Here is a 15,472-nt window from a genome sequence, read left to right as displayed (position 1 = left end):
AATTACCCCAAGCACTGAAAGGTGAGGGAAAAATGGCCTTTACAACATCTTCAGCTCAGGATACAATAAATATATTTGAAAATTTGATTTTTCAAGCCTGCTTAGAGGAAGCAGCAGTGATTAAAAATATTGAAAACATGGGAGAACATATTAGCACAGGCCCTGAAAAAGAGAAACAGCTTAGTGTTTTAAACTCAGCACTTGAACATGAAGAAAATAACAGTCCATGCTGTTTAAATAATGAAAATGTGAACCAGTGTCAGGAAAAAGAATTAATTTCCCTGAGTAAGGAAACAGTTGCATGTGCATTAACTACACATAATGGCCTGGCAGATTTGGCTCAAAAATATGAAACTGATGTTTCAGGAAGTTTTCCATCTCAGAAAAGTTTTAGGGTACATATGGATGATGAAGCAAATGAGAAAATGTGTTCTTCAGGAATGCAATTGCACATTGCAGAAATAAAATATATTTTTAAATGCAATGGGTTTGAGAAATTAGTAGACAAATGGGCAAGAAAACATGAGAAGAAAAAGAAACCACCAGACCTAGCTAGGAAACTGGATAAGGAAAAGAAGCCACCAGATTTAGTTGAGAAAAATAATAAGCAGAATGAGGGAGAAGCTTTTGCTTACTCATTGAGAGAAAAGGTGGGAGAAGTGCATGTTCCTATGCCACAGAATAAAAGTGAACTTGCAGCATTTCTGACCACAATCCCACAATTGAGAGACAGAATTATGCTGTGGTACCCAAATGTTGAGGGATTTGTTGAAATTTTAAAAGAGTTGTGCATTAATTTGGAAATGTTCTTTTACATTGTCATGCAGACTGAATTGTGGTTTGAATCTAAAGTTTTGCAAAGGCCAGGTGAGGAGACAGTGAAAAGGGTTTGCATGAATGCACCATCATTTTCTGTTGTTATGGAGGAAAACATAGCAGTGATTACTTTCCTGAAGGGTGGAGTGCCAGCAGAGGATGTTGATTGGGTACAGATTAAAAGAACACAGGATGGAAGTAAAGGTGGTTTGGTTTGTGAAAATTCAGGTATGGATGTTGTACTGCTGGAAAATGTGTCCTTTTGCCATCTTTATAGCAGATTTGAGCATTGGAAGAAGAAAAATAAATTTAAACATGATGCACAAAAACATGGAGAAATGCAGATGCATAATATGCAAGCTAAGAAAATGCAAATGTCAGTTCAGAAAAAGGTACCTATGGCAGGAATTTTCCAAGCAAAGATGGTCCCACAAAATATGGAAAAAGCTCAAATTAATTTAAATAAGATGTCCAGAGCAAATGTGAATTATTTCCAGAGACAAAATCAGAACCCAGTCCAACAGGTTGCTGTGTTTGAAAATGAGAGTTTTAACAATCACAATTCTGAATTTACCAGGTCCATTGTGGAGGCAGTGGAAAGTCCAGACTTAATTTCAAGAGTTTTAAACAAAGAAATTACAAACCCAGTTTTAGAAAAATTTGCACCAAAATTAAGCCCATTTGAGGAAGATTGCAAAACTGTTGTCTGTGATTCAGGCCAAGGAGGAAAACAATTATTTTGCGAATTAAGCAGCAGAGATTACTGTATATCAGATAATGTTCATTTTCAGATTCCTGATAAGGAGGTACATTTTAAAATGGCCCAACAAGAGACAGCTGTAGCATTATTTTCAGAAAAGACAGTTGAAAAATTACCTTCTGATTTTGAAAAAAGAATAAACACAGAAATAAGAGAGTTCACAGAGAAGGATGCCAGAATAATAACATGTGCAGAACATGTCTTATTAAAATTAGAACCAGATGACATGTATTCAGGTAGTCCATCAGTTGCAGAAATTTTACCAATAAAAGGATTTTTGATGGAATTGATTGGAAGTTTGTGTAACTTTCTGATCACAGGTTCACAGAAAATAAATGAAAAGAACAGAATAGTGCAGGAGATTAAAAGCATATTTTTCCATGTTGTCCTGTGGTACCCAATCCAGCCAATATATTTTTTCACATTCCATGTGCTGAAGAATGGCTTACTTTTATTGATTTTTGCAAAGTCCATGTTACAGTGCCAATGCATGAGAATAGTCAGGAGTACTGTCAAAAAGAAGATGAATATCTGGGACACAAAATTGGAAAGGGAGGTAGAAAGGTGTCACCAGAAAGGGTGGAAATGTTTTCCAAGAAAAATCCACCTCAAATTCAGAAAGACGTCAGGACATTTTTGGGAATGGTTAGCTGCTGTAGAAAGTGGTTACTAAACCTTTCCCTAGTGGCTAAGCCTTTACTGAGGCTGACACATGAGGATGTGTCTGATCCGCTTCCATTGGACAACAATTGCACAAAAGCATTCCTAGAGTTGAAAGAGAAAGAATGTTGCGCCCCAGCACTAGGAATGAAAGTTTATTTAAAAGAAAATATACCAATTTGCAGTGAGAGGGAGGGCTGCACTCTCTCATTGCCTATTCAAAAAGATGACTGTGTTCAAAGCTCTGTGATGTATTGCCCAATGACCTTTGACCCTAACTTCACAAAAATGTCAGCAAATGATTTGGTTTGTGATGAAACTGAAAATGAGTGTCTAAATATCATGAAAATATGCATAAAGCCAAATTCAGACTTTAAGGATGAAAGCCTGAGTCAGCCCAACAATGTCCATTTTGTAGATGGCCCATGTTTGAAAGGTGACACATCAAAAGCAGCACATGCTGTGCTCCTTGTACATTATGTTGTCAAAGCTTCATGGCTTTCAGTAGTTGCCCCAGCACAAAATTCGAAATTGATTGCCCTTACCATAACATGCAGTATATCTGCTCAAATGAGAGTCACTGTTGTCATGGGAGAGAGAAATGCTTATTCAGTTGCACACATGTGTGTTCTGTTAGCATGTACATTCTATGGAATCTTCACAGGTGAATTAAAAGAGGCTCAAGAAAATGTTTTTGAAGCAGCACAACAGGGTTGTATCAGAACTGTTTTTGAGAAAAGTGACAACTGCATAGTGGCAAAAGTGTTATTGCAAAGACTGATGCCCAGGTATAGATTGCCAGTTTCTCTGAAATCAGATTATAATGAGGTCTTAAAGCTAATGAGTGCAGAACAACAGACTGGACAAGGAATGGATTGTAGCTATCTGCCTGAAGTGTCAAGCATAATAAAGCATCACAATGGCAGCACTGAGTTACCTTTTGCAAAAGACGGTGTCTCACCAACACCAAAGTGGCTTGAAAATGCATATGCAAATGCACTTGTGGAAAACACTGAGGAGAACACTAGCCATGGCTGTGTAGGTCAGGTTGATGTACAGTGTGCAGTTTCTCACCAGATTGCAGCTGCTACACAAGATCTGCATAATGGATGGTGCAACAGCTTTGGTCTGAGAGATGAAGTGGTGAATCATCTGAATCTGATCAAAGTGAAGATAAGAGTGAAAGGCATTGGTTGAAAAAGTGCAAGAGATTGATGGTGCTCTGTCAGAGTTTCTCAGCACCTAAGTAGTCTAATTTGCATTGAAAAAGGTACAGAATGCCAATGAGCCATTCTGATGGCAAGCTGATGACAAAGAGAAAAGAAATGCTGAAACTGTCCTGTTGAATTCTTTTTTATTATTTTAGTTACTTATTTTAAAGAAGACTAACTGTTCCAAGAAGCTACTTACAGAACTCTGCACTAAAACATTTGGGCTTGGCTATATATGATCTGATTACAGATAGACTTGTGTTTGCCTTAGAAATAGAAGTAAAATTGTTATATGCTCAGCTTTTGCAATTTTAAAAAATGTCACTTGTGAAAATGAAATATGTGTGATGAATTATAAATCAATTTATTATGATTTGAATCATCAGAAGGGTGGATTGATGGAGCAGATTTCATCTGCAGTCAGGCATTGTTTTATTTTTTGTGCTTCAGACAGACTGCATTTAAATTGCCACGCACCTTTTGGTGCAAGTTAAAACCAAAGGCACATGAAAAATATAAAAGTGACACCTAGTCTTTCTGAAATGCTTTTGCTGAATTAACATGTGTTTTTGCAATGTAGAGAAAAGTGGCCTTTTAGCTTTGAAGATTAATAGAATATGTTTCTCTCTTCCCAGCTCATCCCATGCAATCTACATTCACTATTTCTGTCTTAATAGACTTTGACTTGTTGCATATTTTGATAAGTATTTTCAGTTAATAACATCTCTTTTTCTATGTTGCACATTGCACCTTTATTTTGCATGTTGTCATAAATAATAGAAAAGCTGCTTTACACTAGTAGCTTGGCTAGGTAAACATTTATACATGACATTAATATTATCTTTTTTGTTTGTTTTATTTTGGGGCCTACCATTAAATGGCTGCCTGTGAAACCATGAAAAGCTATGGCTTGCTTTGAATGAGAAGGGAGCATGCGCAGACTGTGGCAGCTTTCCTCATGCCAAGAAGTCAAGAACACCTTGAACTGTACATCCTTGTGATTCTGCCAAATGTACCAGTGTTAGTTAAAAGTGTCCATCTGACTGCGCTTTGGCAGGAAGGAAGGAAGACTATTGAAAATTTTCCCTAGCAATTGTTGCAAACTTATAAAATGTATTTATTATGTATGCTTCATTTGTTAAAAACTGGCATGGTCAGGTTTTTAGAATGCGTCAGGGTGATGAGAACTCATGCCATCATGATTGACCAATCAACGTACAGGTTTTCCTGAAATGCAACATTTTGTGTAGTCTGCCAAAATTTTGTGTATAAAAACTGACAGGGGCTGGCTTTCTCAGCTCAGCTGGCTTCTAGGCTCATTAGGGGGTGTGTGAGCTCTTGAAGAGAAGGAACAGATTAGGCCAGACAGCCTATGGGTTAGGTACGAGATCGTCACGGGTGCTGCATGGGCGTCCGAGGAGAGTCAGGGGGAGGTTTCTTGCTTCCACGTCATATCTTGGCCACATTCCTTTGAGGTCTTGTGAAGGGCGGGATATCTCACTCCCTGCTTGCTCTTTAGACACAGACAGATGCAGAAGAACAGCTGATTAAATAGAATTAGATGCTAAACTTCAAGTTATGCTTAGACAAATTAATTAGGTCTGAAAAGATTTATTTGACTTATGCATTTATTTCTCTTAATGGGAGATTTTTGCAAACTATTTGATTTTTGATTAGCCTTGCAAGACTATTTTTTCTTAGAAACTCCTTAAGAATTTTGAATGACATTTTGCGCCACATTTTCTATCCTATATGTAATGGTTATATGCAGACTGTAAAATGTTCTGTATTAATGCTATTTTTTCTGTTTTCCAAATTCTGTAACCTGATTGATATTTTACTAATGAATAAAGGGTCAGAGAAAACTTAACTTTTGACTAGAAAATAAAACCCTTTAAATACTCAACAACTCTCTTTATTGGCTTAAAATAATAATTGCATTTTTGACTGTTCATGATTATTAAAGTCTCCTGAAGGTAATACATGGTGTGAAGGGCCCAACACCTTTTGAGCGGTAAATTAGAGGTAGCATGAGGGTTTTGCATTGAGAAATTACCAGAAGAAATTACCGCTCCATCAGTTCGATTGAATCGAATTACGTTATTTGAACTGAACTGAACTTTGGAGGAATGACTTGGTCAAACAAGCATTAGCAGATGGGCCACAAGAGAAGATGAAAAGCCGACACAAGGCCTAGCAGCATGGTCATCAATGCTGGTAACAGGGGCGGCACTAGGCTCATGGCGGCCGTGGGCAGGGAGCGTAGGAAGGGGGCTCCGGAAGAGGGCGGGCGGAGACCACTGGAGCTCAGGTCCTGGAAGTGGAACAGAGCCAGAGGCCACGAAATCCCTGCCAGGGGCCGCCACGCAAATATGCATCCATCCTCGTAGGATTAGTATACTAAGGATATATATTGGCATGGTGGCCCCTTGGGTTTGGCGGCCCTGTGCAGGTGCACAGCTTGCACATGCCTAAGGCCGCCCCTGCTAGTAAAAATACAGACCCTCCCAATAACCGACCACCCTGAGAGGATGAAGGCTCAATATGTTCTGTTAATATTCACTGTATTAAGGGTCTGGGTAGTAAATGTTATTATCTGGCATGGTGCTGCAGACGGGATTGATCACTAGATTTGGCTTGGTTTAGAGTCATGCTTACTATTGTGATGCGCCTGAAGCTTGTTACAATGAAAAACTCAATAAACATTGATTTGGGCATTCTAGCTCACATGTTCAAATGCGTTGACTTATTCTGCCACCTTGTGGCTAAATCTAGAACAGTCCCTGCAAATTCACCAGCAGTATAAAGCTCATAATTGCACCTGTTACAAGATTGGTTTACTTTTTTAAATACACAGAATCTTTTCCTTAACTTTTATCCCAGTCGGGGGCACACTGAATGCACATACTTTCTGAGGGTCTTGAATTCACACGTTCCTGACGGCCTTGCGCCGGCGCATTCAATGCACATACTCCTCACTGCCTTGGAGTGTATGACGACGGCACTCACCTCGTCCCAGTGCTGCGTTTCCACGTGCAGCTGCACCAGCGCTTTCATGTCCCCGATCTTCATGTACGTCTCGGCCGCGTACCCATGGTGCCCCAGCTTCTTAAAGTAATGCGCGCACTTGGACAGCGGCTCGCGCTCGGCCTTGTCCAGCTTCCGGGCCACGTCAATCAGCCTGAGCAAGGAACAAAAGCAGAGAGAAGAGTATTATATTATTTATACAGCGTTTTCAATGCCCCTTGCGAGGCCTAAAGCTCACTTCTGGGATGTGGATTGCATTCCATATATAGCGCTTCTTACACCTGGCTACCTGTGAAGCGCTCCAATGTGCGTTGGTCGCCCTTAGGAATGCATGGCTGAGAAGAGGTGGTTTGTCCTCTGGCCTACAGAACACCCGTCGCAACAGTGAAGCTAAGCACTGGTGAACACAAGAATGAAATGATTTTTTAGTGTATGCAGTTGTTTATTACTTGAGGGACAGTAGCAGGACACTTACTAGGAATGTGGAAAATATATGTATTTTTGAGATTTCATCCTAACTAGGCATTAGGTGATACAGGGAGTGTGAAAATTTTTTGGTAGTGAAGGGTGGTGATCTTGGCCTGCAGGGTGGCATTGGTTTGGTGATGAAATTTAGTATCCCTAACGAGGATTAACGATACCTGTATATACATACTATATATACAGGTTAAGGTCGTGTGAAGGTGCAACGCCCAATGGCTCGCCCCTTCATGGAGTTTCACAAACAATGTCACCAGAATTCACTGAAAAGTCTGAACAGAACTTTTTTTTAAGGAAAAATAACCCAGCGCCTCGGAGGAAAATTTGCAGCTGTAGCAAAGCGCCACAGGCAGCAACCACCTATCTTATTTCAATAAACCAGGACTTCAAGGCCCAGGGAAGGGTCTTCAGAAGTCTTATGGGTTCCGGTAAATGTATGGCAGTATTTTACACCCCAAAAGTCGCTGCAGCCTGATATTGTATCCTTGGTGGACGGAACCTCAAGTGCGCCCTGATGTTCCTCCCCTCCCTTTATAATGGTAATAAATAGCATATCCTTCTTAGCAGATCTGCAGATGTGGTTTACGCCATGCGCCCTGTAATGTGTAGAATGTTACAAGCAAAGGGATTTAACCAGAACCACATCTCATTAAAAAGGCCTCATTAAAATGTATCAACTTCTTTTCCTAGTAAAGTGACCATAACACAGAATAAGAGAAGTAGATGAAAGGATTTAGCCAGTTAGCTGGGCTCTACTGAGGTAATATATGGCATTTGACCTTGGTACTGTAGCAGTAAATAAGTAATGAATGTTTATTAGCAGGCTTGATTCAAATAACAAGGTTTACTAAGCCACATTTATGTTTACCGTCACAGCCTTTCATAAAGTTTAACCTCACAAATACGTAATTGCTTTTTCTTACCAGCAGGCCTCTAATTGATGTTCAACGCTGGTGCACATACAGATGAGGCCTGCGACGCCTCCCTCCCTTTCTCGCTCATGTTTCACATTTCTTGGAACTTCGACAATATAACAATAGTCCCCTCACTCTCCAAAGGCGTTTCGGAACTGGTGAATCTTTGTGGGGCAGTTCAACGCCTCCAATCTTAATTATGAGAACGGAAAATCTCTTCTTATGTAATTTACTCAAGTTAATCACTAAGGCAACAATCTCATCTTTGTACAAAACAAAGGAAGGACACGCACCCCTCCATCTTCTTCTTCTCGATGGGCTTTCCTTAAAAACAAAGCAACAGGCCCAAGTTACCAGCCTTTCACAACCTCCCACCCCCCTAAAAAAATTGACATTGGGGATGCAGCTCACTCTACAAGTCTGTGCCACACTTGGAATTTTCGAAGTGATAACACTTAATCCCACAACCTAGTAGCATCCTGCTACTAGGATGCTACTAGATGCTAATAGGACGCCTCAGGATTCGGATTTGGAACCATGCTGCCGTTAACAAACTGGGCTCTCCAATGGGCCATCCAGGAACTCTCAAAAACCGCGTGCCTTAAGCGTCATCTCATCCCCACTGCTGGTTGGTCCTCGGCTATCCAATGGCTTCGCCTCGAGTCTCTGGATAGCCAATGGCTTCGCCGCTGCCAAGACTTCCCTAATCTCATCAGTTAGAGTCCCAATGTCCCTGAACCCGGTGTCTCAGGCTCCTTCCTCTCCTGCTCAGCCGCTCTTGTTTTTATCGTCACAGGTTTGTGAAGCGCCCATAAGACGTCCTGGCACCACACAAATATTTGTAAGGAAAAGCTCAGACCGAAAGCGGATGCTGTAGGTGTGACAGGATCACGTCTTCACTTTAGATACAGCCGCCATCTTTGTGGTGCCTGGCCTGCTGCAAGTCCGGTGCAGAGTTTAGTCCGTGCACTATGACACGTGACAGATCACCTGGGGGTAGTTGTGGGTGATAGAATGCAAGACAGGGCTTGCAACAGGTTGATGCTGCTCATAAAGATCACAGAAGGATGTGCGCGAGCACACCAATTGAAAAGTGTGTGATGAATTATAATAATGCTGAAAGGAATTTCAATGAAGGAAAGGTTTGTGCAGAGGCAGATCACCACATGTCGCAATACCTCTGACGAAGGGAACTTCCCGAAAAGCATTGGGTCATTTTAAATAAAATCGTGACATGAGGAAGCATGCAATTCTCCAGTATTTTTGTGAAAAAACACGAATAAGTATGAGAATGAGTAAAATGAATTGAAGAAAAATAATAAGGAGAAATGTGAAAAATAAAGGAGAAAAATATGAAATAATGGAGTTAAACATGAATTTGATTTATTGGATTCATTGGCGATGGCGTGGCTGTGCCGCTTGAATGGGGCTCAATGTGGCTCCTTCGTGTACCTGCTGAAAGCAGTGCCACATATGCTTCCACACAACCCTTGTATGTCAGGTGGGGGGGTTACTGCTTTTTAGGTTTCGCTGGGGGGCGGAGCCGTTAGGCTCCTCCTCCAGAGAAATCTGTAGTTTCTAGTATGGGTGACTTGAACACGCCTCTCTGCTTCATTGGCTAGCTCCATAAATGGAGGCTAGCCATTGGAACAGAGAGGCGTCCGTCAATGCCGGACCAGACACGGGGGCGTTCCCGAGATTCTTTGGCTTTTGCCGACGTCACGCGACGCCGGGAACGCCCCCGAGTCTGTTCCGGCATTGCCGGCACCTCCCTTGCTGCTCGGGTCTCCTTATTTGTTCCTAGCTGCCCCTCTCCCGCCTCCCTCGTCCTCTCCCGCCCCCCTCCCGCCGTTCGTGTACTCTCCCGCCTCCCTCGTCCTCTCCCGCCCCCCTCCCGCCCCCCTCGTTCTCTCCCGCGCCGGCCGGCCGTCGTCAGCTCTCTCCTCCCCCTTTCCCGCCCCCTCCCGCTTCTCTCTGATGCCCGCCTTCTGCCCCGGCCGGCCGTCGTCAGCTCTCTCCTCCCCCTTTCCCGCCCCCTCCCGCTTCTTTCCTGGAGGCTGAGCCTTGGCACAGCTCCATGGAGGCGGGCGGGACACAGCGGCTCCGTCTGGACCTCTCCCGGGCCGCTCCAGGCCCCCCCAGGCTACAAACACCGCTTGGCTCTGCAGGCATGGACCGCCACCACCGCACCTCCCCTGCCCCCGTCCGTGCCGACTGGCACTACCAGTTCCGAGTCATCCTGCTGGGGGACGCCACGGCGGGGAAGACGTCGCTGGTGCAGCGCTACACCGAGAAGTCCTTCCTGGAGCAGGCGGTGTGCACCCTGGGCGTGGAGTTCCACGTGAAGATGCTGTCGCTGGCGCCCGGCGTGCGGGTCAAGCTGCAGATGTGGGACACTGCGGGGCAGGAGCGCTTCAGGTGTATTACACGGTCTTTCTATCGTAATGCTGTTGGTGCTCTCAAAGAGGCTTTTTTGGGGGGGGGGGAGGGGAGCAGGGTGAAGAAAGAGATGGGTTAACCCCACCCGTGAAATGTATTTACTACTACTAGTATTGATAATTATAACAACGACAAAATTAATGTGAATAAGAATAAAAGGATGATTATTATGTTCTAGATTGAGCATTAGTCTTCAGAGCAGTGTGAAAAACCACTTCTCTTAAAAACCCTTTAGCCAAAGTGTACAGTCACCTTCGGGTTAGCATAGTGCGGGGGCTTAAACTGACGAGTGATACTGCCTCTAATACACAGTATTAGTCGTTTCCACGAAGCACATCAAATACAGTATTTTTTTCCTGTACGCTTGCAATAATAGGTGTAAATATCCCCTATAAACTTCGTTCTCACGCCGAGCACGCATTCGCCATTCACTTTGCACGTCTTCAAGCTCACCAGTCTCCATTCATGCTGAAGGTCCCCAAACTCTTTTATTATAACGTTCCCTCCCATCGTCACAGTGACTATTCACTTTAGAATTCGTCATGCGTAGCAGCCAGTCAGCCTTTATATAGACGCATTCACATTCCGCGGTACCCGCCATCTACAGAATTCATCTCACTCGGCACTGTCACCATTCACTACAGATTAATCACCACTGTCACATTCACAAGAGACAACATCATGCGGGTCATTTTACACCACTTGTTTTACTTACAATCCCCACACCCTCCGAATAGGGAGGTGGGAGCCCCTTGGCATATATTACCCAGCGTGCCCTGCGCCGCTCTATGAACTTAAATGCACTCTCAGCGCTCTGTACACCTTGGCGCTTCAGCTGTGAGGAAGGCTCTTGGCACTGAGCCTTCCTCGCGGCTTCCTGACACAGGATGGGTCCTGCACAAAGAGGTTAGAACAACAAGCAGGGGGTATGCAGCAAGAGGGGAGGCGCAGGAAGCGAGGGGGTTCGGGAGCGAAGGGGGTGGCCATGGTGGAATGAGAGACGGGGTGGGCGCAGGAACAAGCAGACGACGAGAACGACATGGAGAGAGAGGGTGCCTTGCATGAGGAGGAGAACGAGCGAGCATGTCTGTAGTGAACCGTGGTAGTGCTGAGTGTAAGGGTTATGCAGGAAATGGTGCAGTGCCAGTATCATCTTAAGGGGTTAGGGGACCCCGGGCAAACATACTTTAGGGGCCCCTGCTAAGAACAGCTTTATATGTTATATCCGATTTTCTGCTAATTCACGCCCCATGATGACAAAAAACATTGAATAATACCTTAAAATCTGAGATGGAGGAATAGACCGATGGGCGATAGAGAGAAAGTTCACTTTCACAGGAGCCCCTGGGAAATTGCCCGCAGGCTCCGTGGAAGTCTTTAGTGCATGTTAATATAACTTGTATATACCCCTGCAAGCTGGCCTCATAGAGCTGTTGGAATTGGATACCATTACTTCCTGGTCTCCCGGGTTTCTTCACAAAGCAGAGCCTTTCTTTTTAAATTGGATTGGCTGTAGTCTGGGTGGGTTAATATTTGGCATACATGCGTGGATGGTTAATATTGTTTGGTATATATGCAGCTGGAAATAATAATTAATTTGAGTACTTGCCACATAAAGGATTGGTATCGGGTAAACTGTAAACAGGGTTGAGCTGACCGACTCATCAAGGCAGTGCTTAATTTGTAAAAGAATAAGAGCCTGGCCCAAAGTTTTGCTCAGAAGCCAGAGGCTGACTTTATTGAAGATCCAGTTACCAAATTCTAACGTTCTATAGTCCTGATTCTACCTCATGGCTTTTTTATCCTCACCACACACTTCCTGCCTCGTAATTTCAGTCATGCAGGTTTTTGTTAATTCCTGCTTTCACGCTTTGTCTCTGCTTTTTAGGTTTCCTGTTTATATCACCGTGTGATGTCACAGTACCCTCATTGTTTATACCACCCAGCTGTGCTCAGTTTCTTTATAGCACCTTGTGACATCACAGTGCTACTTGTTTACATTGCCCTGTGTGGCTCTCCTCTTGATACTCTTCTGCAGGAGTAAATGCACAAGCCAGTTTTCATCGTAGTGCAAAATGATAACTGAAATAGTTGCAATCCAAATCGCATTTGCGAGAGATTAAGCTATTGCCATTGTAAATGACAATGCCATTTATTTATCTGTTTTCAAAACCAACACATAAATAAAAAGTTTGTCATTCACAATGCCAATAGCTCAAACTTTTCCAAAGGCGAAACCGTTGCATTGTAAATGCTTGTTTTCCACAACCTCTGAGCACCAAGAGGAGGTAGAAATGCATCTGACGCAGTCTGGACCAGGACGACGCAGTGCTGCTGTTATAACACAATGAGGGTACATGGGCGTCCGCAGGGGAGGGCAAAGGGGGTGCGCGTTCGCCCCCCCCCCCCCCCCCGGGTCACCGGTCCCATTCCTTTTGGTCCGTAATGTTCAAGATTACAGCAGGCTGTTCCGTCTGCGAGAAGCCCCAGGAGTTTAAATGTTCTCTCACTTGGGGCCTCTCGCAGTTCTCTTTGAACTCTAGAGGCTGCAGCAGCCCCTCCCCGGCCTCGAGCAGACTGTGGACAGGCCCATTGTCATTCTGTCTGCTGCTGATCATCACTTAACACCTTAGCTGCGGCGTAATTCCCTCCCCAGTGCTGCGCTGTCCATTCGAACTAGTGCTGAATGAACGTTCAATGGACGTGCGCAGCACTGGTGAGGTAGTTCTGCCGTCGCCCAACGCCCCGACGCAGCACTTAAGGGGTTAAAGAATGACAATGGGCCGTCTGCATTAAAAGTGCCCTGAAGGCGAGTGAGGAAGTTAAAATGTTGCACCCCCCTGGAAGGCGAGTGATGAAGTTAAAAGTTTGCCCCCCCCCCCTGGAAACATTTCTGCGGACGCCCATGTGCGAGTACCAGTGGCGTAACAAGGTCGTCATGAGCCCTGTTGGAAGCTAGGGAAATAACCCCATCGCCCGCCACACCTACTGGCTGGGTAGTGAAATACAATTAGAATTTGGGATTAGGGGGCCTTAAGGACCCTACCACATGGAACCTCTGTACCTGCTACACCATTAAAAGCTACACCCATGTTAAGATTGGGCCCTTATATTAGCAAATGTCACTTTGAAGGTTTAAAACAATCACGTAATTAAACGAAATTCAAGTGGACAGACTGCTTCTCACGGCCACAATATTTCGTTAGCATATATTTCTTTCAAAATTTAATCAATGATCTATTTTAATTATAATTAAGGCTCCCAATTTTCAGTTTTTACTGATATTTACAGATAAATACAGACCGAAAACATTGTCTTTCCTATCTACATTTATTTTTAAAAGTGGAAAAATACAGATAGTTTGACTTCTTTTGAGTGACTGGATACTGAGATGAATGACTTTCAGGCCAATAGCTGTACATATGTGCAGCACGGGGAGTTACACACCTCAATGAGATACGCTTAAATTACTGCATATCTCAACATGTACAAGTGCTATATACTGTTTCGACACCCTCTCCCCCTCGGTACTTACATCACGGCTGAGGGAGGTGGGGGTGAAGAACGCAGCTCTGGATCTCCTGACCTCCTTCCTCACGGGGAGGGAACAAAGAGTCAAGCTTGGGGAGTTTCTATCTCCATCCCGTCCTGTGCTATGTGGGGTTCCTCAAGGGTCAGCTCTTAGCCCAACCCTCTTTAATATCTATGTTACCCCACTAGCCAAATTAATAAGATCATTCGGGATGGAGGTTGTCTCGTACGCAGACGACACCCAAATCCTCGTCTCTCTACCCCATTCAGATGAACTAATCGCCTCCAAATTTAGATCTTGCATGGAGGCGGTTGGTAAGTGGATGATCCAGAACTCTCTGAAACTGAATGGGGAGAAAACGGAGGTGATGGTGTTTGGGGGAAAAGAAAACATCTGGTCAGCCAATTGGTGGCCTGACTCCCTTGGTACTTGCCCGTCCCCCACAACCTCTGCTAAAAAACCTCGGGGTGTTAATAGATCCTGCCCTTGACCTAGGCAGCCAGGTGAGCAGAACTGTTTCCACCTGTTGGGGCCTGATTCACACTCTCCGTAGGGTCAGGAAATATCTTTCCCTCCAGGCAAGAAAACAAATAGCTGTCGCTCTTATCGGCTCGCGTTTGGACTATTGTAACGCGCTGTACGCTGGACTTAATAAAGGACAGCTGCAGCGCTTACAGGTAGTCCAAAACGCCATAGCCAGATTTGTCCTGGACATCCCCAGACGCTCTTCAGCCACTGCAGCCAGGAAAACACTGCACTGGCTGCCGGTAGAACAGCGTATCCGGTTTAAGGTCCTGTGTATGACCTACAGAGCCATTGCCAAAAAGAGCGACACTGGAATAGGATCCATCATCTCCCACTATGTTCCCCGAAGAAACCTGCGTTCCTCTGGGAAGCTGCTTCTAGCAGCCCCCCGCATACGAAGAGTCAAGTGGGGCGGCAGAGCCTTCTCCACCCTTGCTCCTAAGTGGTGGAACGAACTTCCTTTGGATCTGAGATCCCTCCCGTCCTTACAGAACTTTCGCACTGCCTTAAAAACCTTTCTCTTCAAGCAAGCATATGTTTAAGGTCTCAATGTTTCTTTTTTCCTGGTCTTTCCTGACCTTTTGCTAGGCGCCTTGATACCTGCGGGTCATTGTTCTGCGCAATACAAATTATATTTCAATTCAATTCAATTCAATTCAATTCCTTTTAATGTGGATTTATTATTTTTGGCTGTGTAATGTGCTTAAAACCTGGCAGGCATCAAAGTATCCGTACACATTTATCTGTTATATAAATGCAGAAACAGACAAGTTATCACCTGAACCCAAAACACAAGAAATATGGATAAATACCAATAAGATGGCCCAAAAAATATATGGATAAATACAGACGGAAATGTTAATAAAAAAAATACCATAAAACTTGGAGCCATAATTAGAATTGGATTTTGCTGGAGGAGTACCAACCAGATTTATCTGGATCACACTCACTCAGAGCTGACACTTTTTCACCTCAGTGCCACACGGTTCCTACTGGTCCATGGCTGAGCTGCTTTCTAGTTTGATGACAGCAGCGTAGGCTTCCACTTACAAAGTGGCCATCCTCCCTGCAAGCAGCAGCCAACCCACAGGTACAGCCTCGGAAATTA

General features: G+C 44.0%; 1 protein-coding gene across 1 annotated transcript in view; it reads right to left on the bottom strand.

Annotated features, from left to right (window-relative positions):
- IFT122 (intraflagellar transport 122) overlaps window positions 1-15,472 on the bottom strand; it is a 283,966-nt gene that overhangs the window by 97,519 nt on the left and 170,975 nt on the right. The window contains exon 19 of the mRNA XM_086939241.1: window positions 6,457-6,628. Within this exon, the coding sequence (XP_086795367.1) occupies window positions 6,457-6,628 (172 nt within the window). The remainder of the gene's footprint in view (window positions 1-6,456; window positions 6,629-15,472) is intronic.

This window comes from Lissotriton vulgaris, chromosome 9 (assembly GCF_964263255.1).
Source record: "Lissotriton vulgaris chromosome 9, aLisVul1.2, whole genome shotgun sequence".
Classification (NCBI taxonomy): domain Eukaryota; kingdom Metazoa; phylum Chordata; class Amphibia; order Caudata; family Salamandridae; genus Lissotriton; species Lissotriton vulgaris.
The sequence above is the reverse complement of the archived record's forward strand: the minus strand, read 5'-3'. Positions and strand labels throughout refer to the sequence as shown.